Source organism: Bidens hawaiensis, unplaced genomic scaffold (genome assembly GCF_021521415.1).
Source record: "Bidens hawaiensis isolate Kalapana, Puna unplaced genomic scaffold, B.hawaiensis_p1.1 tig00006968_1, whole genome shotgun sequence".
In the NCBI taxonomy this organism is placed as follows: domain Eukaryota; kingdom Viridiplantae; phylum Streptophyta; class Magnoliopsida; order Asterales; family Asteraceae; genus Bidens; species Bidens hawaiensis.
The window spans coordinates 1,099,801-1,124,800 of NW_027491478.1; the positions used below are offsets into that span (position 1 = coordinate 1,099,801).

Below are 25,000 nucleotides of genomic sequence, written 5' to 3' on the forward strand. Positions count from 1 at the left end.
CACATACTTATACTAATGTGGCTAACTGTGTTTGATCCAAGTCGGGTCATACCCAATAACAAGCTAGACGACACCAAATGTATTCCTTTAATGATTTGATCATTTAAACGAATACCGAACACTACGTGTTTAGAAAATTGGTTTTCTAAACAAACACACTTGAGGATTTAAATAAATGTATGTACATTTTATAAAAATGAGTTTTATAAAATGAATGGAGATGTTTTAAATGGTTAAAACAAAATACAAAAAAAAAAAAAAAAAGAAAAGAAAAACAAACAAAACCGGCCACCCATGTGGGGGTGGTGGTTTTACCCAATCAAAATTTAGATGCTCTTTGCATATTAACAAGGGCTCTCTTTTTGATCCTCCATTCAACTCACATGCATTTGTGTCTTGTCCATTTTGAATTTCAAGTGCAAAAATATCTCTCTCTTCCTCTCCAAAACTCACGGCCACTTTGGCCAAAGAAAGGGGGTGTTTTGTGAGCTTGATTCAAGTGTTCTAATCCTAGCAACAAGTTGGTGTTGTTGTTTAAAAGCTTGGGGTATCAAAAGCTTGAGGGTTTCTCCTTTGCAACCTTGCCATTTGAAGACATTATCTTCTTCATCCACCTACATCTTCTCATAAGGTATAAGAAGGTACAATTTACTTTTGTGAGCATCTTGTTCTTGTAATATTGATCCTTGTTCTTTGGGTTTTAGTTTTAACATAATGGTATGTTCATAACAAGTTTTAAAATCTAAGCTTCCGTTGCGTTTTCATGTTAAAATGGTTAACTTGAAACTTTGATAACCTTGTATAAAACCCAACATCCTTTTTATAAATGTATTTGTTTTATCAAATGATAAGGTGATGTCTAAAAGATCAAAAGCTCATCTTATAAATTCGGAAAATGATGTTTCTAACATGAGTTATACAACAAAGTATCATTCGTTTACATGCCTATAATTAAATTTTAGGAGATACGTATTTATTTTATATTACAACTAACATATACAAGCCCATTGTCATATATTTCAAATGGTATTCCATTATTATTTAATTTAACTTGAATGTAATTTGAAAAAAAAATAAAAATTTAAATTTACTAAACACATTTGTTTTAGTTCCATCTAAATAGATGTTTTTCTTACAATTTTTAATACGAACAATGCCTATTCCGGTGCCGTCGAAAAAAGAAAACAATGAAAACTTATCCTTAATAATAAACCAAAATATAGTTATGCCACTTGATACCTAATATGACCATCTTTGTGTCACTTGGCACTTCAAGGTTCAAAATAAAACTATATTCCATCTCATATTGCTCCAATGAGAAATCAAGAAGAAAACAAACATTTATAAAAGACAAGGTAGTGCATCCGACTTATTATTATTATTATTATTATTATTATTATTATTATTATTATTATTATCACTAGGCGGTGCATGAACTATTGTGTAATCTAGTCAATTTTAAAATTATTAATGTTATCCCGGTTGTTGTTTTCGGTTTGAAAGCTGGTTTGCGAACAACCAACCATTTTTTTATTTTTTTATTTATTTGGTTAGACATCCAATATGGTCCAGTTTCTGAACACTGCTTTTATCTCAAATGGGTTAAAATATTAAATAAGTTGAATTTTATTTGTAACAAAAATAAAAAAAATATTTGGATATTTATGAATTTCCAAAATGTATATATATTTTTTCATATTGTTTAATATGTACCGTATAATACATATTTATATAAAAAATTTAACACATTTTTTGTATTTCTTATAATGTCGTCAATTGAATAAATGTATTTATTCCAACCCGTGTTGCACACGGGTACGTAACCTAGTTAGTTGATATATTAGTATGGAGATGTTATACAAATTAATGGAAATGTTAAAAACTGAATATTTAGAATTGGTTATAAAAAATATGTGGGTTTTATTTAAGGCATGAATCTTGAAATTTATACACAACTATTTACATTTACACATAAACAAAATATAAAGTTTGATGTATTGGAAGCTATAACATCATATATATGTATATATTATAAATTTAATGAAATGCAGATGTAAAAGTAAAAAAAGTCAATTTACATGAATTACAAGATGTAGCATTGTTATTTTAATTCAAATACAAAAACATACAAAGACAATAAGAGATACATGAAAATTTAAAACATGTTTATAAATTATACCATGAGTACAAATAATACATGTTAATTAAAACATAATACTTTAATGAAATCAACATAAAACTGTATTGTCTTATACACAATTTGGAAGTGATTGGCCTACGAACATGAATGCCATTGTCGTTTAGCAATCAAAACAAACTGCACATGACTAATATTTTATTGGCATAACTAATTTGACAACAAATGTAAATTATACACACACACACACACACACACACATATATATATATATATATATATATAGCAAAAAGACTCCTATCTTCCTTTCATTAAGGTATTTCAGAACAAGTTCCTGGATAAAAAGTTTCAAGATAATATTGATGCTAGTGACGATATCCTTGATATGGAGCCGGAACTGCTAACTATCATGAATGCGCTAACTATGAATATGATGCCTGAAGATGAAGACCACTTTATATCACCCTTCATTTCGAATTAGCAAAAGCAATGTTTTCTTGCATAATATGGATTCCAAAAATTCATGATCTGGATGTGAATAAGTCAAATGACTTCTCCCTAGGCCTATTAGTGAACTTTCTCTCCAGGGATTATGAAACTTGAAATATTCTTGTTATTGCTTTGACTCATATTCCCCAAAAAGCGGATCCCGCTCTAATAGCTCCGAATAAATTAAATGCTTGCATTAAGATACGAAGGCTTCTTCTTTCACAACAACAAAAGCACTTTTTCACTCTTTCATATACTAGGGGATTTCACTTGAAAAAGAAAATTTTCCATAATAATGGATTCGAGTATAACCATGGGTTCCAATGCACGAGATCTTGTAGCACATTCCAATGAGGCCCTATCGATTAGTATTACACTAAGAAATCAATTATAGATACTAATACAATTAGATCCGCTCTTCATAGACAAATTTGGGATTTGCGATCCCAAGTAAGATCGTTCCAGGATCATGGGATCCTATTCTATTAGATAGGAAGGGCTATAGCACAAAATGTACTTTTAAGTAATTGCTCCATATATCCTATATCTATCTATATGAAAGAGAAATCGTGTAACGAAGTGGATTCTTATTTGTAAAATTGGTACTTTAAAAGTGGAACGAGCGAGTTGTCCTGCCGAATCGGTCACTCAAGATCTTTGGTCTCTACCTGAACGAGATGAAAAAATGGGATCACTCCTTATGGACTCGTTGAAAATGAATCTGGAATAGTTAGTGGCCTATTAGAAGTGGAAGGCGCTCTGATGGGATCCTCACGACCATGCAGTCAGTTTGATAAGGATCGAGTGACATTGCTTCTTGAAATGAACCAAAGAATCCCTTAGATATGATGCAAAAAGGATATTGTTCTATCCTTGATCAGATATTTCTCTATGAAAAAGACGAATCGGAGTTTGAAGAGGGGGAAGGAGAAGGAGCCCTCGACCGGCAACATATATAGGAGGGTTTATTTAATCACATAGTTTGGGCTCCTAGGATATGGCGCCCTTGGGTCTTTTTATTTGATTGTATCGAAATGCCCAATGAATTGGAATTTCCCTATTCGTCCAGGTTATTTGGGGGCAAGTGTTATGATGAAGAGGATGAGTTTCAAGAGAATGATTCGGAGTTCCTGCAGAATGAGCTTCAAGAGAATGATTCAGAGATCTTGCAGAGTGGAACCGTGGAGTACCAGACACGAGATAGATCTTCCAAAGAACAAGGCCTTTTTCGAATAAGCCAATTCATTTGGGACCCTGCATATCCACTCGTTTTCCTATTCGAAGCTCAGCCCTTTGTCTATGTGTTTTCACATCGAGAATTATTTGCAGATGAAGATATGTCATAGTGGCTTCTTACTCCCCAAAAAAATCCTCCTACATCTCTATATAAATGTTGGTTTATCAAGAAGATGCAAGAAAAGCACTTCGAATTTTGATTAATAGCAAGAGATGGCTTAGAACTAATCGTTCGTTATCTAATGGATCTTTCCGTTCTAATACTCTATCCGAGAGTTATCAATATTTATCAAATATGTTCCTATCTAACGGAACACTATTGGACCAAATGACAAAGGCATTGTTGAGAAAAAGATGGCTTTTTCCGGATGAAATGAAAATTGGATTCATGGAACAGGAGAAGGATTTCCCATTCCTTAGCCGGAAAGATATGCGGCCATGAACGGCGAAAGAAGGCTAGAATGCCAACATGCGTCTATTAATGAATTCACCCGACCCGACAGTACCCGTTTGGGGAACGTCCAGTGCCAAAGTCAATGAATGGGTAAGTCGCCAGTCCCTAAAACGGACTATTAGGATACGGGCGGTCATTTTACTAGATATTTATAATCTACCCTTGTGTGATTCCTGTTGAAGCATATACTCGAGGGGCGGGTGCGGGGAGGACGATTTGAAATTTTAAAGCAGATTTCCCATTCATTAGATAGAGAAGATGACCAAGATTTTGTGATCTGTTGCCGAACTTATTCCAAGAGAGCTCGGATTGAATCGGTATTGCTATCTGAGGTCCCTTATTGAATTGCTCATTGAATGAGAATTCTCAATATTACGCCATGAAGAGGACTCAAACCTCCACGCTTTTTAGCATGAGATTTTGAGTCTCGTGTGTCTACCATTTCACCACCAAGGCATCTTGAAAGTGATTCGTATTCCATGAATATGATATATATCTAGTGTGATGTATGGAATAGTGGAGTGTTGGAGTCTTTCTATTGATCGGTCATGTCATATATGCGCTAATTGGTTACTTCCAATTACGTAAATCAATAGGTCAAACAACACTCAAAGGTAGGGCATTTCCCACTTTTATAGGAACTTCTGTAGCAGAAACAATGGTATCTCCAATTAAAGCCCCCCGGGATGTAAAATATATCTCTTCTCACCATCCCTATAGTGTATGAGACAAATGTATGCATTTCGATTCGGGTCGTATTCTATGGTTAAGATTCTACCATATATGTCTTTTTCATTCTGTCAAAAATCTATTTTACGGTATAGACGCTTACGACCTCCCCCTCTATGCCCTGCGGTGATGATTCCTTTGGCATTACGAACTTTACCATAATGATGCTGTCCATAGATCAAATTATTTCGTGGATTTGATTTCACTTGACTGTCTACGATTCCATTGCGTGTGCTCGGGGTAGAAGTTTTGTATAAATGTATCGCCATGCTATTAAGTATTTTGATTTAAGTTCTTTTCTTTTTAAGAGGTGGAATAGAATAACCCAGTTGAAGCGTAATGATCATACGTCTGTAATGCATTGCCTGTCCCATAATGGGTCCCGTTGTTCTAGCCTTTCCCCGAAGTCGATGACTATTTATTGCGATTACTGTGTCAACAAAGAAGAGTTTGACCCAATGCTTTATTCTGTCCTAGTTGATCCTGATTCGAAATTATAAGTATATTGATTTTTCCCCAATAACCGAATACTTTTGTCTGTAAATACTGCATACCTGATTACATCCATAACTCAATTTGATTCCCTATGAGTTCTAGTCTCAATAAGACTACTAATTCTTGTTGTTCATATAGTATGATATGAATATACCACATCAATTCGTGATGTATGGATGATGAGATTTCATTTATGCAGAGCTAATAATAAATGAGTATCATAGTTTTTATGATACCTGTTTTTGTAATCTTTAATTTCAAACAAATAATCATAGATAAACACACGACTGACAGCTGAGCCATAGGAATTTTATACATAAACTTTCTCTACGACTGAAAAACATAATAAAAATGAAAAATTATTATATGTAATACGTAAACGTTTGAAAAATATAAAATAATCCATTTTAAGTATTATTGAAAAGGTAAAACGTCTAATTGTGTCGTAAATGCCCTCTAAAATTCATTTTAAAGAAACATCATAACTAATAAATTACTTAGTGGTTGATGTGTGAAAAATTATACACATTATTTATATCATTAATCCCCAATTTTATACACTTTTCATAACGAATCCAATGAGTTTGATACTAAATTGTTTGTTACATGGATTTATAGGTTCAAATAACGAATTGGTTTAAATAAACAAGAAATAAAAACCAAAAGGACACAATTCAGAAACCGAACAAAACTGGAAAATGAAGTAACAAGGTCCAAAATGGGAATGAAGCAACTTGGTCCGAAGGAAAATTGGTAAAGATCAAAGACAAGACTTGAAGATAAAAAACTAACAATACACTGGCAAATCTTATGGGCTATAAAGATTTGAAGACAAAAGACCAGCTAAACCTTATGACCCATAAAGATTTGCTAGTTTACACAAAGAAACTGAGTGAGAGCGAACGTGAGGGATGCAAAAGAGTGAATAATTGACTATGAAGAACTCCATCTAAAACAAATACACTGGGTTTATTCTTTTTCCTATCGCTGTTATCTTTAAATATTTTTAAATCATGCATGTGTATAAATCTTTACAATTGCCAATAATTTGTCAACCTCTGATAATCACCATGACCTCTCGTTTTAATATTAAGGCATTGCTTGAGGACAAGCAAATGTTTAAGTGTGGAGATATTTTATGTGTGCAAAATTATACACACTATTTATATCATTTATCCCCGAGCAAACCTTTCGAGAATGGGCGAACCGCGATGTTCCCCAACAACCTCTTTGTATCAATTATCCCGCTATGCCAAATTTTGAGCTGAAATCAGGCCTTATCCATTTATTGCCAACCTTCATAGGCATGGAGAATGAAGATCCTCACAATTTTCTCAAAGAATTCCACGTCGTGTGCACCAGAATGAAGCCAAATGATGTCACAAAAGATCAAATTAAACTTAGCGCATTCCTCTTTGCTTTGCAAGATTCAGCTAAACATTGGTCGTATACCCTACCGCCAGGGTCAGTGGCAACCTGGAATGGTCTTGCAAGAACTTTCTTGACACATACTTCCCTGAAGCAAAAGCGTCCACTCTTCGTAAAGAAATCACAAGAATCAAACAAGAAAAAAGAGAGCCTCTACATGCTTACTGGGAAAGACTCAAGGAGCTATATGTCCTCAACATGGAGTCTCGGTGCATCAACTACTTCAATACTTCTGTCAATAAATGCCACCCATGGTGAGATGATTGTTGAGTGCCTCAAGTGGAGGAAACCTACTCGACAAAACTCCAACCCAAATCAGAGCCATAATCCAATCAGCTGCGGATGACACGAAACACTCAACGCATGAAGAAGAATGGTATCCAGATGTACCACGTGCAGTGAAAGGAGTGAGTATTCCTCACATTGATACTCAATTGGCTGAGTTAATAAAAGAACTCATGATGCTTACAAAGGATCAAGCAGTTGCAGCACCACAATGAGCATGTGGAATATGCTTAGAAACAGGACACCCCGCTTATATGTGTCCAATGCTGCAAGACAACGTCGAACAAGAAAATGCAGTTGGCGGATATCCTGGACAAAACACAAGGCAATACGATCAGCCATGAGGAAATCAGAATTGGGGACAACCCACCAACTTTGGCTACCAACAAAGACCACCTCAATATCAACCACGTCAACCCTATCAAAACCAACAAAATTTCCAACATTGTCAACAACCACAAACACAACAACCAATCAGCTCTGGAATGTCTTTAGAAGACATTGTGAAGAATCTGGCTGCTAGTACTCAAACGTTCCAACAAGAAACAAAGGCCATCATCAAGAATCTGGAGCAATAGATGGCTCAGTTAGCTAGTTCAGTGAGTAGACTCGAATCTCAAGGAAAACTACCCGCACAAACAGAAGCAAACCCAAGCACAACGCTTGTGCAATCGCATTGATAAGTGGAAGAAAGTACGTCGACCCAGAATTATAAGAAGATGAAAAAGAGGTCGTTGTTGAAAAGAAGAACAAAGAAAAAAACGATACTTCCAAGTCAAACGAAGTAATACCTAAGTTCAAGTTCCCTCCTCCATTCCCCTCAATATTTTTAAGCACAAAGAAAGAAAGAGAAGAGCATGAGATCATGGAGACGTTTCGAAAGGTTGAAGTAAATATTACCCTCCTTGATGCCATCAAGAAAGTCCCTCGATGCACTAAGTTCTTAAAAGAACTTCGCACTTCAAAGAAAAATCTTAAAGAGAGTGGAACCGTCAAGGTCAACAAGAATGACTTAGTCGTCTTACAAAAGAGACTTCCACCAAAGTACAAGAATCCTGGTGTTTTCACTATTCCTTGTAAAATGGGAAATCTAAGCATACCAAGAGCTATGCTAGATCTCGGAGCCTCCATCAACATCTTACCATATTCATTTTCAAAACTCTCGACGTAGGACTGTTGAAAAGGACAGGGGTAGTCATTCAATTGGCTGACAAATCCATGGTCCACCCGAAAGGTGTATTAGAGGACGTGTTAGTGCAAGTGAATGAGTTGGTATTTCCCGCTGATTTCTATGTGCTAGACATGGAAGATGGTGACACTTCAGACTCAAGTTCCATTCTGTTAGGGAGGCCATTTCTGAAGACTGCTAAAACAAATATTGATGTTTATAGTGGTACCCTCTCCAAGGAATTTGATGATGAGATCATAAATTTCAATATTTATGATGCTATGCGGTATCCAAGCGATGTTTTATTTGTGAATTGGTTAGATGTAATCGATCCTTTAACTGATGATTACTTTGAATTATCTAACCATGACACTCAAGCACTAATTTTGAACAAAAGCCTTGATGAAACATCAACAAAAGAACTCGCTGAAAAGTTTAAACTTGAAGATGAGCTGATAGAGCTTGTATCCCTCATGGATACACAACCCAGGTATGAAACAACCAAGCTGCAATTACTAGTTACTGAACAAAAGCTCCTACCATCCATTGTGCAACCACCAGATCTAGAGTTAAAGACTCTTCCTAATCATCTTAAGTAAGCTTATCTTGGAGATAATGCTACATTGCTAGTAATCATATCCAACAAACTGTCCAAGAACCACGAGGATGAATTGGTCAACATGCTCAAGCAATACAAGTAATGTCACACCCCCATCTCAGGCCTAGGATTGTGAACGATAGTTGGTACCTTGTTTGTAAATAAATCAGAGTTACGGTTATTAGCGGAAGACTTATAAAAACTTAAGGATCGATATTATAAATATTTACAAAACAAAAGATGAGACGAAAGTCTCGTTTAGTTTACTTGTTATAAGTTTTACAAAACCACCATATTTTAATATTTACACAAAATTATCCGAGCCATCGGATTCTTGAGCTCTTCGTCTTTCAAGCTCTAATATTGATTACCTGCAAAATGTTATAAAAATACGTCAGCAATGAATGCTAGTGAATATGCCGACGCTAAAAATATTTTCTTTACTTAATCACCCCTCGAGACCACGTAAGTCTCGGCCCATCTTGGCTTAGGAATAATCAAGTTAAACAATCATCATAAACTCGAGTCTCTACACTAGGTCACCTCAGCAAAACACCGCAGCGTTTCGACATAACTTAGGTACCATAAATATACACATGGTCAGTCTCACTCGGACATAACTTAGGTCCGGCCCATCGTGGATGGAGGTCATGACCAAGCGTGGTGCGATGTGCCCACCGCGTTCCACATATGTAAGGATCCAGACAAACGTAAACCACAGCCTTAGGGCTAGGTTTATACTCTTATTTATAATGTTTTTAGAGACACGTAGCCTCATGTAAAGTTTTACACATAACACGTTTGTTTGTTTCAAAACAAGTTTGTAAAAGTGTGGCGTATTCACCTTTTCAATTGGATCGGCTTCCAACACCGTCCGTGAGTCTTTCTCTTGCTATCTCGCACCTATAGTACGAGTATAACTTTTGTTAGTCGGATACACGATCCGGCTTAAGACCTTTAGTCTTATTTATCTCGATGAACCTTTAGTTCATTATCTCTTTTTTACTTTAAAACCTTTAGTTAAAAAGTAATCTTTATAAACCTTTAGTTTATTTATAAAAACCCTACGTTTCTTCTTCTTTAAGAAACGTATTTCTTTCTTTATTATTTAAGTATACTCATTATACTTAAACAATATATTTTATAACAAACAATATTAATATACATATATACTCACATATATATTTCATTTTTCTTTTCTTTATTTTCTTTGTTATATATTTCTTTGTTTATCAAGAATAACTTCGACTTGGGTATTAAGCCTTTCCAATATTTTATTATTATTTTATTCGGGCATTATGCCTACCTTTCTTGGCTCATTACTCCCTACTCACTCGGGCAGCACTTCGACTCCATCCTCCTTATCAACACACGCTTGATCAATCCTTTGACGCGCTTATCCAGACACCAACTCTTTACAGCACGTTCTTCGAGATAGTCATCGGGACGTCACACCAATATTATCTCCTTGCTTATGACATCGTCGGGAGTGGCACGATTATCGAAGTATTGGATACGGAAAACGAGGAATTGGGCACGGATTTCGAGGTGGATTGAGGGTCGGGTTCTTGGGATTTTAGAGTGAAGTTAGAGAGAGTAAAGTGTGAAATTTGGTGTGTTGGGAATGAATCCCGCAGCTGCTATTTATAGAGCTGAAATCGGACCCCATCGCGGTACGCGATGGGTCCCTTGGTTAGCCCGTCGCGTACCGCGACGTAGGCTGGCTGTGTCACCCAGTAGACGTTGCAACACGTGGCAGGCTCCGCGCCACGTGGCGACACATGGCAGACGTGTTGCCACGTGGGGGCAATCGTTGCCACCGTGTGCCACGTGGCACACGTGTCACGTTGTGTCAGACACCCCATCGCGGTACGCAATAGGTGTCTTTTCTGATCCATCGCGTAGCGCGATGGGTCAGGAAAACATATTTTACACTTTCAACCCTCGAGTTTGGAAATTGGCAAATTTGGTCCCTTGACTTTGGAAACTTGACATTTTTGGCCCGAAATTTACGTGATGTTACAAGTAAGCAATCGGTTGTACCATAGCTGACATCAAAGGTTTGAGTCCATCCCTTCGGATGCATAAGATCCTCATGGAAGATGACTACAAGCCCACATGTGAAGCATAAAGACGATTGAATTCTCCCATGATGGAAGTTGTTAAGAAAGAGATTCTGAAACTACTCAATGCAGGAATGATTTACCCAATCTCTGATAGCAAATGGGTAAGTCCAGTTCAAGTTGTTCCCAAAAAGACCGGTAAAACTGTTACAAAGAATGAGCAAGGCGAACTAGTTCCCACTCGTGTGCAAAATGGGTGGAGAGTGTGTATTTGACTACAGAAGGCTAAATGCCTCTACTCGAAAAGATCACTTCCATTTGCCTTTCATCGATCAAATGCTAGAGCGGTTAGCAGGTAAAACTCATTATTGTTGCTTAGATGGATACTTTGGTTTCCTCCAGATACTTGTTGCACCCGAAGATCAAGAAAAGACAACGTTTACTGCTCTTTTAGTACGCTTGCTTACCGGCGAATGCTATTTGGTCTTTGTAATTCCCCAGCTACCTTTTAGGGATGCATGGTAAGTATTTTCTCAAATTATGTTGAAGAAATTATTGAAGTTTTTATGGACGAATTTACTGTTTAAGGAAACTCTTTTAGTGAATGTTTAAATAATCTGAAAAAGATTTTAGAAAGATGCATTGAGACCAATATTGTATTAAATTATGAAAAATGTCATTTTATGGTAGATCAAGGTCTCATTCTTGGACATATTGTTTCAGCAAAATGGTTAGAGGTATATAAAGCAATAATTGATGTTATCAAAACTTTACCTTACCCTAAAAGTGTACGAGAAGTACGCTCTTTTCTTGGACACGCAGGTTTTTACAGTAGATTCATCAAAGACTTTTCTAAAATCAACAAACCTTTGTGCGAACTCTTACATAAAGATGTAGAGTTCATCTTCTCAGAAGAGTGTAGAGAAGCCTTTGATGCATTGAAGGAGATGTGGGTGACATCACCCATAATCCAACCACCTGATTGGGACCTCCCATTCGAGATTATGTGTGATGCAAGTAACTATGCAGTGGGAGCAGTTCTAGGGCAAAGAAAAGACAAAGTGCCATACATGATTTTCTACGCTTCTAAAGTCCTAGATCTCAACGCAATTACTCGACTACCGAAAAGGAGCTTTTGGCTATTGTCTTTTCTTTGGAAAAGTTTAGGCAATATCTACTCGGTACAAAAGTAACTGTTTTCTCCAACCACGCTGCATTGAGGTATCTCATGACAAAGAAATATGCAAATCCAAGATTGATTCGATGTGTGCTTCTACTTCAAGAGTTTGACTTAGAAATTCGAGACAAAAGTGGAAAGCACAACTTGGTGGCTGATCACTTGAGTAGGATCATCAATAATGACGACCCTATTCCATTGCATGATCTGTTCCATGATGAAAGTTTGTTTGTTTCTCAAATGGCTACACCGTGGTATGCTGACATCATGGATTACCCGATCACATACACTTTTACCTCCAATCTGACTCGTGCTAAAAGAGAGAAAATTAAGGAGTCAACGCATTACTTTTGGTACAAGCCATACCTTTGAAAATATGCTTCCGATCAAGTGATAAGAAGAATTGTCGACACGAGCGAGGTATCCTCAATTTTAGATATTTGTCACTCACAAGCATGTGGTGGACATTTTGGTCCAACACATACAGCGCATAAGGTACTTGAATCCGGTTTTTATTGGCCTAGTATATTTTTGGATTCATATATGTTTTGCAAGTCATGTGAGAGATGTCAAAATACTGGAAATTTAAGATCACGAGATAAAATGCCTCTCACACCTATCCTGGTGTGTGAGATTTTTGATGTGTGGGGCATTGACTTCAAGGGCCTATTCCCGTCTTCATTTGGTAACACTTATATACTTTTGGTTGTGTACTATGTCTCTAGATTGGTAGAGGCAAAAGCTACGAATACTAATGATGCTAAAGTTGTTTCAGATTTTATCAAGTCCAATATTTTTAGCAGATTTGGAATGCCAAAATCATTTATCAGTGTTAGAGGAGCGCATTTCTGCAACAGAACAATCGAAGCACTTTTCAAGAAGTATGGAGTTGTACATCGCGTTTCTACAGCTTACCACCCACAAACAAATGGACAAGCAGAGGTGTCAAATCGATAAATCAAGTCAATCCTAGAGAAAACGGTCAATCCAAATCGAAAGGATTGGAGATTACGTTTGAGTAATGCGTTATGGGCATACCGTACAGCCTACAAAACACCAATAGGTATGTCACCCTACCGCCTTGTTTTTGGAAAAGCTTGTCATCTTCCGGTTGAATTAGAGCACAAAGCCTTTTGGGTTGTCAAACAATTCAACATGGAGATAGATGAAGAAGGAGTTTATCATTAATTACAACTACAAGAGTTAGAAGAGATTCGTAATGATGTTTATCAGAACTCTCAAATTTACAAAGAAAGAACCAAATCATTTCATGACAAGGCTATCACACGAAAAATGTTCAGTATAGGGCAAAATGTTTTGTTATTTTCGTCTAAAATCAAGCTTTTTCCTGGAAAATTAAGGTCCAGATGGGTTGGACCATTTGTTGTTACTAACGGTTTTTCCTCATGGTGCAGTTGAGATAACAAGTGAAAAGACAGGTAAAACGTTCAAAGTAAATGGGTACCACCTAAAATTACTCTATGAAGGGTTCCAAAAAGAAAATCATGACATGATTGAATTGGAGAACCCAACATACACGAACTTAAAAAGTGTGTCCACCACTAGCCAAAGACGTTAAAGAAAGGTTATAGACTGTAAAACTATAAAATGATAGAGGTTATAGAACACACCCACTAATTTACCCTTTTCATTAAATCACAAGCCAAAGGTTTCCCACCAGTAAACCAAGCCCCATGTTTCATTAATCATAACCCACATAGTTTATCCTCATAAACCATTTTCCTCCTTTTCCAATTTTACCCCTAACATTGAACTCGGTTTGGTTATCATCTTTCAGAATTAGTTGGGGTCATTTACCGCATACCCTAATTAACTGGAAATGTATTCCTTCGATTTTAATCTACTTTGTTGTCTACAATTCGCAAAGCCTTGGTTGCCTACAGAACTTAGGGAGAGAATTTTTCTCTTAAGCAACGATGTGAGGAAAAAGTGGCTTCAAAAGGAGTAAAAGCCACCATTTTGTGGGATATCCAAAAGTGTTATGAAATAACAACCAAAAGGACACAATTCAAAAACCGAACAAAACCGGGAATGAAGTAACAAGGTCCAAAATGGGAATGAAGCAACTTGGTCCGAGGGAAAATTGGTGAAGATCAAAGACAAGACTTGAAGATAAAAGACTAACAATACACTGGCAAATCTTATGGGCTGTAAATATTTGAAGACAAAAGACCAGCTGAACCTTATGACCCATAAAGATTTGCTAGTTTACACAAAGAAACTGAGTGAGAGAGAACGTGAGGGATGCAAAAGAGTGAATAATTGACTATGAATAACTCCATCTAAAACAAATACACTTGGTTTATTCTTTTTTTATCGATGTTATCTTTAAATATTTTTAAATCATGCATGTGTATAAATCTCTACAATTACCAATAATTTGTCAACCTCTGATGATCACTATGACCTCTCGTTTGTAAATATTAAGGCATTTCTTGAGGACAAGCAAATGTTTAAGTGTGGAGATATTTGATGTGTGCAAAGTTATACACGCTATTTATATCAATTATCCCCGATTTTAAACACTTTTCATAACAAATCCATTGAGTTTGATACTAAATTGTTTGTAACATGGATTTGTAGGTTTAAATGACGAATTGGTCTAAATGAACAAGAAATAACAACCAAAATGACACAATTAAGAAACCTAACAAAAACGGGAATGAAGAAACAAGGTTCGAAATGGGAATGAAGCAACTCAGTCCGAAGGAAAATTGGTGAAACAACTGAAAGAAAGAACGAAGCCGGAAGAAATGAAGATCAAAGATAAGACTTGAAGATAAAAGACTAACAAGACACTGGCAAATCTTATGGGCTGTAAAGATTTGAAGACAAAAGACCAGCTGAATCGTATGACCCATAAAGATTTCTAGACAAAGCATTAATGAGTTGTCACGGGAGTCAAAATCTAGAAAGATTAGACTTGACACTTATGGGTTGTAAACACCCTTATGACCCATAAAGAACCGTCGGTCATTATTGTAGCACAAAAGTTGTCGTCGGTGCAACCAAGATCCAAAAAATCTGAAATAGATAATATCAAGACATTAAAAATATAATTTATGGGCCATAAAACTACCTTACGACTCATAAATACTGTCGATAGGAAACATGATCCTAAAAATCTGGAGTTGGAGATAAGGTATGAGAAAAAGTTACTCTTATGGGTCATAAGGACCCTGTTCAAAATATTACGACCCATAAGTGTTCTAGATTTTCAGCTATAAATAGCAGCCCGAGTTTCAGCCTAAACTCCATAGGAGTGCCAAGGAAACTCCATAAGAGTCTCGAGGAGGTTCAAACCACTTCCCGGGAGTTCCGAATTTCTTCTTGAACACCCCACGAGTTGTATGTCTCTACTTTGTAAGTTTAATTTGGTTATGTTAATTGCTATGTTAGGCTAATAATCTATTAGTTTCGACATTAAGGGCTCTATTTTGTATTATGATTCGAATGTGAAATAGTTATCTGATTTTATTGTTGAAAGGTTTCGTTTGTATAATTTCTTGAAATTTAAATTCGAAACTCTGTTAGGATTCAAAATAGTTTGTTAATGAACCTGATCAATTTATTAATATGCTAATGACGTTCTTCAAAGTTAAAAAATGAAATGTGATTTTAATCTTGATAACTAAGGAACACATAACGGTTTGTGTTTGTCTATGAATACAATCTCGTTATAGAAGTTATACAATGTGATTTAGTATTCCGAACGGCGTGAACACTAAATGATAATTAATACTTTCATCACATGCAACTCGCACGTTAAGATCCGAACGACGTTAGCTTAGGGCAGTGAGTTGGCTCTAACTAACGAACTGCGCTTAGTTAGCCAGAGATGGAGGGAACGTCCGAACGGCGTGACGTTTAGTATTAATACAAATATTTTATTACTAAATATCATTTCACCATAATTATTGATGATCGTAACTCGAATCAGAAATATGAAATACCCCTAGTGTCGAAACTATCTTTAATAATTGTCTCTTTTAGCTATTTCATCTCTTAGTTATATGCTAAACATTTGTACAGTCGTTAGTTAAGTTTTATGATTATATAATTTATAATCTGCATAACCCCACGAATACTAGTTCTAAACTGCTCTCAGTTATAAAATGTTAAATCGCATTCCCTGTGGACACGAAAGTTACTTCCATTCGTATCCCTAATAGTGTGTAACATAGTAAGTTCACCTTTATAAATTTATTTGCTGGAGCTGACGACACCCAACAGTGTTCAACATATATTGCAAAAACTTAAATTCATTTGTATTTACATATATAGAAAGTATAAATGGTTTTAAAGTTGGCAAAATATAATATAATTAATTAGGATTATATAACTTTGGTCAAATGGTAGTTAGCTATTACAATATTTGAAATTATTCTTAAAATACATAAATTTTTGTAACAATATTATTAGTGTGAATTAAAATAAATTTGAGTATAAATAATTTAATATGACTCCCATAATTACCCTAGTGTTGTGGAAAGCGTTAATAGTCAAAACATTTAGATTTATAATTATTTTGGAAATCGTTAATATTTAAATAATTATATTTTTGATAATATGATCATAATATAATGCTAATTGTGTTAATAGTAAAGTGTTTTGAAAATACTATCAATCAAATAATATGAAAAATAACAACAATTGATTTACAAAGTATAAAAATCTTTTAACTTTCGTTGAGATTGGTGAATAATGTTAGGTGAGATTAAAAATAAATTATTATGATTATTACCTTCTTTAACAATAAATATGATTTCATTAGTACCTTTTTTAACAATCAGTTTCATTATACTTTATTTTTTTATTTTTATACATTAATTTTGACACTTATGTCTAATTAAAAATTGGTCAAATATAAAAGATAAAATGTTTGTTGAGATTGGAGACATTAATATTGATAGTTAGGATTATAAAGTATAAAAAATCTTTTAAATTTGTCAAATCCTGTATTTAATATGATCTAGATTTGTTATGCCTAAGACTAAATTGATGGTCAAATTCCGTAACCAATTAAGGAATCTGAATTAATTTTCATAACCAATTGTATTAAAAATTTTTAGAATTCAATTAAAAAAAACTTTTCATTTTTTAAGTTGACTAACTAAACAATGTACAGTTAAAAAATAAAATTAAAGGTAAAGGTTGATGAGATTAAAAACTATAAAAATCTTTTAAATTTATCAAACTGCGTATTTAATATGGTCTACGTATTTGATTATATGTCATATTTGGAATTCGATTTTATTCAACTTTACTTATATGTTAAAAACTTCAAAAACCATATTTGTAAAACACATAAAAAAGCGTCTTGGGAATATGGACAAATTTAAAAAATAATAGTATGAGCTATGAAACATTCTGAATTAGGGTTTGAGTAAATAAGCAACGTTGTTTCAAAAGGGTTTAAGCGTTTGAGAAATATGGGCAAAATTAAGAGATAACAGAATGGGCTATGGGACTAAATTTACCATTTTTGAAGCCTCGAATCGTGTCAAAGCAACAATTATTTTCAGTGTAGATAAGTACGTAACACAGTTTTTATTTATACGTTAGCTATAACTCAAACATTTTATAATCTTATTTTAAATCTACACCTTTTTTAATCCATTACGGCACTTGAATATTCACTGCCTAAACCAAAAAAATATTTATAACACCTTGATATCACTAGTTTAAAGATACTTCGGCAACTTTATGCATACTCCTTTCAGTGCATTCGGTCAACAAAACATAGGAACCTGCTCGTGGCACGCTTTGCGAGAGACGTCAAGTTGGCACCAGTGTTGAATTTTAGGCACATGATGGGCCACTCAACATCACTGTACATATACGTTGAGCAACCGAATTTATTGACCAAATGATGTTTCTTAGTGCCAAACCGATCATCATAATAAAATGATTGTGAAATTATTATTTTTCTCTATGTTCCTATAAACAGTTCTTCACATACTGTTGTTAATTTAAGATAAATTTCCGTTCCAAAGTAACTTCCAAATCAAGATACAATCATAACAGCCAATGAGATTTAACTCAGAAGAGAAGTGAAGGTGAGGGTTTGAGACTACAAAGATCTTACCTATCTTAAGTTTGAATCCGATACTAACCAGGTTTTATTACAGTTGATTTTTGGGTGAAAGGTTTTTCCCGGAACCAGAAGATGATGGATTTGGGCTACTCAACGTTGTCTGCGATCGTGTTGATCGATGCGACAATCTTACTAATAGAAAGGGTTAAAATTTGCTAAGAGTAGAGGACTGAAAATCCTCATGTCACCGGTTCAAATATGATGCATGGACTCGCCTTTTGCCCTTGGGTTACCTCGGGTCGAATTTTATTCATTGATCGTTCAGAAAAAAAACTTACCTGATCACTATTAGAGGCGCAAAATCGGGTTTTGTTTAATACCCAGTTTCGGATATGGAATCGGGTTCGTGTTTGACGGGTATTGTAACATCGGGTATGCGCAATACCTGGGTCGGGTTCGGGTTCGGGTTCGTGTAGGACGGGTATTGTAAAATCGGGTATGTGCAATACCCGGGTCCGGTTCGGGTATGACGGGTATTGTAAAATAGGGGATGTGCAATACCCGGGTCGGGTTCGGGTATGACGGGTATTGTAAAATAGGGGATGTGCAATACCCGGGTCGGGTTCGGGTCTGGGTACTATCTCTGAAAACCATACCCTACGCACCGAGTTCAGGTTGGGTATAGATTCGGGTATTCTAAAACCGGGTATTTAAATACCTTATTTTTAAGTATTGAGAAAACCCTATTTTCAGGTATAGATAGGGTTTCTTAAGGCTGCACTTTTTTGGGGAATTTTCGGGTATAGGGTATTTGTAAAACCCGGTTCGGGTATGGAACCGGTTTCGGTTTTTGGGTATTAACGGGAACAAATCGGGTCCGATTCCGAGTACGGGTTTTGGTACTAAAACGCATACCCTATCTGTAACCTCCGGGTTCGGGTAGTAAAAACCGGGTATAAAAAAACCGGTTCCGAGTTTTTTTTTGGGGTCCGATTCCGGTTGCGGGTTCGAGTTTTTTTTTTTTCACCTCTAATCACTATGACACATCATATCCCAGTTTTACAAGCCCAAATGTGTGGCCCAGTCCAAAGACAGTAAAGTATGGGCCAGATTGTTAATTCGTGAGGAGGTCCGAACCAATAACTAGTTAAAGGTGGATTGGGTTTGCATTCTCTCCCTGTCCACTTTTCTGTATTGTTATTATGTAATCCCTGTAATCAAGTTCCGCGAAACACTATACACTTAACCGATTGCTCAGTATTCGGTTACTTGTCTCTGGTGTCTATTAGAGTTCATAACAACACAAGTCATCTTCATATAGTTTCTAATGGTTTTATTGGCTTTATTGTTGACACTAAACTCATTGATCATTATATTTACCAAATAACTATTTTAAACAATAAAGCCCAAATACAAAAATTAACCTAATAAAAAAGATGAGATAGCTAGATTCTGCTAAGACGCCTGTTATCACCAAAACTGGGTTATATAAACTGTTTATCAATATGAATTTATATATAAAAAAGGACTGTTATTTAAAACAGTAATCTCAAAATAAAAGTTAAACCGGAAAACTCAGTTTAATTTTATCCGAACCAAACTGAAAAATTAGTATTTAGCGATAATCGACCCTAAAAAATTGCCGACCGTCTGAAGAAAATATTATGAGTCTGCCACTGGGGTATATGTGTATCTAATAAGGGGCACAACCCCCAGGGGCGAAGGATATCAAGGGCCAGGGGTGGCCCCAACCCCCCCTTGTTTTTTCGCACCTTAGTGTAAATTTAGTTGTTTTTCGCCTGAAAAGTTTTATACGTAGTGTAATTTTACCTGTTTTCAGCCAAAAGTTTGAGCCCGCCCACCTCGTTTATGATTTTTATAATAAGCATCATTGTGTCCAATTTTCTTAAACAAGTAACAACATAAGCAAGACACTTTATCCGTTTTGACATTATATTCCAACCAATTTTCATGTTCTTGTGTGTACCAATCCTTATTAAAACGTCTTATTTTACCACTAAAATAGGTTTGTGGAAACTCATGCTAATTTCATCTTTTTGACTTGGATGATAAGATGAAATTGGTTTCCTTTTAAAAGGATCCCACGGAAGATCATCCAAATCAATTCTTGAGGGTTGTTTACTACTTGAAGATGATGGTTGAATGTTTGATGGTTCATTTGGAAAATATCTTTTAATATTCATAATGCCTACAAATCAATTTAAACATTACTAATCTTCAATTCAATTAACAAACTTCGACATAATCATACTTTCATGTTTGGGATTGAGTTTGAAAAATGTTTATTGGCTTTTTCAAAAAGTCGTTTTAAAAAGCTAGGATTTGAGAATTTTGTAAAACTGCTTTTTAACCCTCTCAAAAGGTTAAAATATAAAAGATTTTTATGATTGCCAAACACATTTTAACTTATTTTAACTTATTAGCTTTTTGAAAACATTAATAAGCTAATAAGCATTTTTCAAACTCAATCCCAAACAATTTCAATAAATTAACAAAAATAATTGAAGCAAAACATTAAAATATACCTGGTGGTGAAGACTGAACTGGAGGAGAGATGGAGAGGAGGACTGAGGGTGTCGCGCCGAAAAGAGAGGAGGCACGTGGAGGTGGATTGTCGGAGTTTGAATGTTTGATGGTGGGCAGTTAGGGTTTAAGGCTGCAATGTTGTGTCGTGTTATGTATGTGTACGGTGTGTTAACAATGTGGGGATGTGAGGGTAAAGAGTAAAATAATAAAAACCCCAACTAGAAAGCTGAAATGAAAAAAGAAAAAAAAAATATAACTTGACGCTAGAAGACAGATTCAAACCTAGGATTCCAAATTTGAAAAGCAGGAGTATTACCACCAGACGAGAAATCTAAATTGTATAAGGGTTCACAATCAAAATATATGTGAGTTCACTATCATAAATTATACTTATATCCTATATAAATTTCGAAACTCGGTAGGTTCTCTTGAACCCGTATATCGCTATATAGATTAGGGATGAGATCGGGACCGTACCGGTACCGACCAGTCCCGGTCCCGAAAATCCCGGTCACGAAAATCGCGGATTCTTGGTACCGGTACCGGTACGGGACCGGGACGGTACCGGTATTTAAGGTAAAATTTCGGGAAATTTCGGGAAATACCGGTCCCGTACCGTACCGTACCGATGCTGAAACTCAAAACGTGGGTACCGATTAGGTACCGACGGTACCAAATCGGTACCGGTACCAGTATCAAACGGTACCAGTCCCAAATTTACCCATCCCTAATATAGATAAGCCCCTGTGGGTAAAGCGTTATGAACCAACTACTTTTTATTACGATTTAGATAGTCTATTTTTCATAAAGTTGCCTGTGAGGCAATAAGGCTATAACCAGTTAACCACAATGAAAATGGATTTAACACATGCTAGGCCTCTACGTAACATTAGCCCACAAATTAAGCCTAAAAGGTAAAAGGCACACATCTTTGAAAATGCACACAATTTTCTAATTAGGCTAACATTTTATTCAAAAATAATTAGTTTTCATATGGCATCTGATCATCCAAAACCAGTGTTTTGAAACCCGGTTCTGACCGGCCGGTTAGCCCGGTCCGACCGGAAACCGGTGATGATACCGATCCGGGTCATGGTATATAGCTCGTTTTCTATTGGACCGGCCGGGTTTTACGGGTGGCGGTCGAACCAGACCCGGTGACCCGGCTGGTGAACCGGCATTTTTTTATTTTTCTTAATCAGATCCAATATCACACAAGATAAGTTATAACAAACCACAAAATAAATAAAAGGAAAAAGATAAGGAAAGGAAAGAAGGAAAAAATTTCAGCCCACATTGGTGGAGGAAAAAAATGGAGAAGGAACAACCATAGTATAAATAGGTTTGTAAACTCTTGTCCCACATTGCTAGATTAACAAACTAGTGAGCTCTTTATAAGAAAGGAAATTTCTATGTTAATGTTCTTATAAGACATATCACACCCAGTGGTCCTAGCGGAGAGTGCGAAGCACCCGAATGCGCACGGGCACGGGCGAAGTGCGATGGGCGCAATGTGGCGCTTTGATGGCGCACTTTGCACTTCGCACCTAGGGTTGACTCAGCGAAGCTATTAGATGCTTCGCGATACGCGACGGCCGTTGTGTATGGCCATCGCGTACCATGATTAGGTCCAAAATCAGCTATAAATGGGTTGTGAACGGGACATTCATATTTGCTCAAAAATTCTCTTCTCTCTGAAAACACACACATACATAAGTATTTTATAAAGTATAATACCCAAGTTATCGTAGCGATATCCTATCCGATCGAAAGAAACATACACGAATCCAAAAGCTCTGCCTGTTAAGGTATGACATTGTGTCATCGTGTAAAAGTTTCTAATCTCATGATTATCGTTATGATTATTGGTTTTATACTAATCTAGTTATACTACATTGTGTTTATCCTATGTGCTTAATACCAGGAGGTGTTCTTTAATTGTAACTTGCAAGGTGAGACATTCGAGTTTTTGTACAACTCACATTTGTGTGAGACAACTATTTTTTCTGACACTGTCATGGTGATTTCAAAACCTACAAAACCCATGATAGATTGTCTAAATGATTTAAAATATATTTTTAAAGTATTTTAAATATATTATAGTGAGTAAGTCTCTGTAGATTTACGGGATGGTTACTACTGCTATTGTGGGGTTTTGTATACAAGGCTTGCCTACTGGGCTATTACACGTTACTTATTGGACAAGTGTTAGCCAATAAGTAATATGACCACAGTCATAGATACGATCGAGTGACAAGTACCTTTCGGTAATTTGTAAGCAGGCAGATGTAAAAACATCTTAATGTTGTAACCGTAAAATGTGTCATTTTCCAATGAATGTACTCACCAGTATTTCTTGCTGATCAAATATTTTAAACATGTTTTAGGTGACTTTTTAGAGACAAAGGAATGATGCCTGCGGGCTTCCAGCTTAAATAAGTGGCTTGTCACCAGAATAAAGAAACGTGTTTTGTAAATTAGGGTTTAACCCTATAAAACTTATGTTTGTATAAAAAGGGATTTAATTCCCGGTTTATCATAATAATAATCATGGTGTGTTTATAACTCTGATCATTTTTCCTAACTATGGTTCTGATGAAATTTTCCGCTGCAAAATAATTTAATAAAAACCGATACCACCAATCAATGTTCACGGCTCCCCTCCCGAGGTATGGGGGGGATGTGACATAAGTGTTGTAAGAGGCGGAGGTAGTAAAAATCGGGGTAATCGGACCCAAAATCAGACATGGTCAGTGTAAATTAGGTTATAATTGAGTCAAAATTGGACCAAATCAGTCATGTAGAATGAGTTCTTACCTTAATTAGAACCAAAATCGAAGCAAATCTGGACCAAAAATGATATTATGTTATATGTAGGATGTGTAGGACTTATATGTAAATTATGCATTGTTTTTGTATATGTAATGTTATATTATGTGTAGGTCATGTAGTATATAATATGCTATTAGGCTATGTAGTATTTTATTATGTTATGTGTAGTATATCTTACGTTATGTGTAGGTTGTGTAGTATATGTTGCATTATGTGTAGGTAGAGTTGTGTAGTATATATATATATATATGCATATATATCATGGTATGTGTAGATGTTTATTCGTCAATTGTCTATTACATGTATATATCTTCAAATTGAGTATATATCTAATTATGTGTAGGCTGTGTAGGTGTTAAGTTGAGTAATATTATGTTACGACGTATATGTTCCGTAGGGATGTGCAAATCATTATTGCATTTAATAAAATGGAAATTGCCACTATAAATATTTTTTAAAAGAACCATTAAAACACATACACAGCTAGAATCTGAATACCTACACCTAGATTTAAACATCCTACACAAGCTTATAGAATACAATAATGTTTTCAGTTATAAAAAAAATCATGGTGCATATTGGCAGATTTTAGGAATTATTATTGGGGATAAATGACTAAATAATAAAATTACTGCTATGACAATTTTGAAGTGGGTACAAATGAACCGAATGAAAAATTGATGTAGTTGGTATATGTAAAAAGTAATATGCAAATTTCTCTAAATAATAATTACTTTCCAAAAATATAAAAATTAAGTCTTACTAATATACCCCCTTGTTATAAAATAAATAAAAAGGAAAAAGAAAAATTATTATTGGTTAGAATGATTTCTCATACTTTTCGCAATAATTTGATTTCTTTCATGAACTTAAACATATATATATATATATATATATATATATATGGTAAGGATCCTAAGAGAACCCTTTGCAAATTGAGAACTTTGAGAACCATTTTGGACCACTAAAACACCTTTAAAAAAATATTTAAAAAAATCATAAAACAAAAAATAATAAAAATTTTAAAAAAGTAAAAAAACCAAAATTCTTATATTTCATTCCGGTTTCATTAAAAAAATAATAAAAAAACAAAAAAAAACGTCGTATTATACACATATGTATAGTTTTATATAATCTTTAGTTACGTAATATACACATGTGTATGGTATCATTTATCTTAAATTATACACATGTGTACAAAAAAATCATGTAAATGTACATATATGTATATAGTATACATATGTGTATATAATTTAGCTAAATCGAGTTTTTTTTATGAAACCGGGATGATAAAATAAGAATTT

General features: G+C 35.2%; 2 protein-coding genes across 2 annotated transcripts; both read left to right on the forward strand.

The window, feature by feature from the left end:
- Positions 1 to 11,334: 11,334 nt before the first annotated feature.
- LOC143634027 (uncharacterized) lies at positions 11,335 to 12,631 on the forward strand. The gene is made up of 2 exons (XM_077102215.1): positions 11,335 to 11,603; positions 12,250 to 12,631. Exons 1-2 carry the CDS (start codon positions 11,335 to 11,337, stop codon positions 12,629 to 12,631), a joined length of 651 nt encoding a protein of 216 aa, XP_076958330.1.
- A 231-nt stretch (positions 12,632 to 12,862) lies between these two features.
- On the forward strand, positions 12,863 to 13,216 carry LOC143634028 (uncharacterized). Its single transcript, XM_077102216.1, has one exon. The coding sequence runs from the start codon at positions 12,863 to 12,865 to the stop codon at positions 13,214 to 13,216; it is 354 nt and encodes a 117-aa protein (XP_076958331.1).
- The last annotated feature ends 11,784 nt before the right edge of the window (positions 13,217 to 25,000 follow it).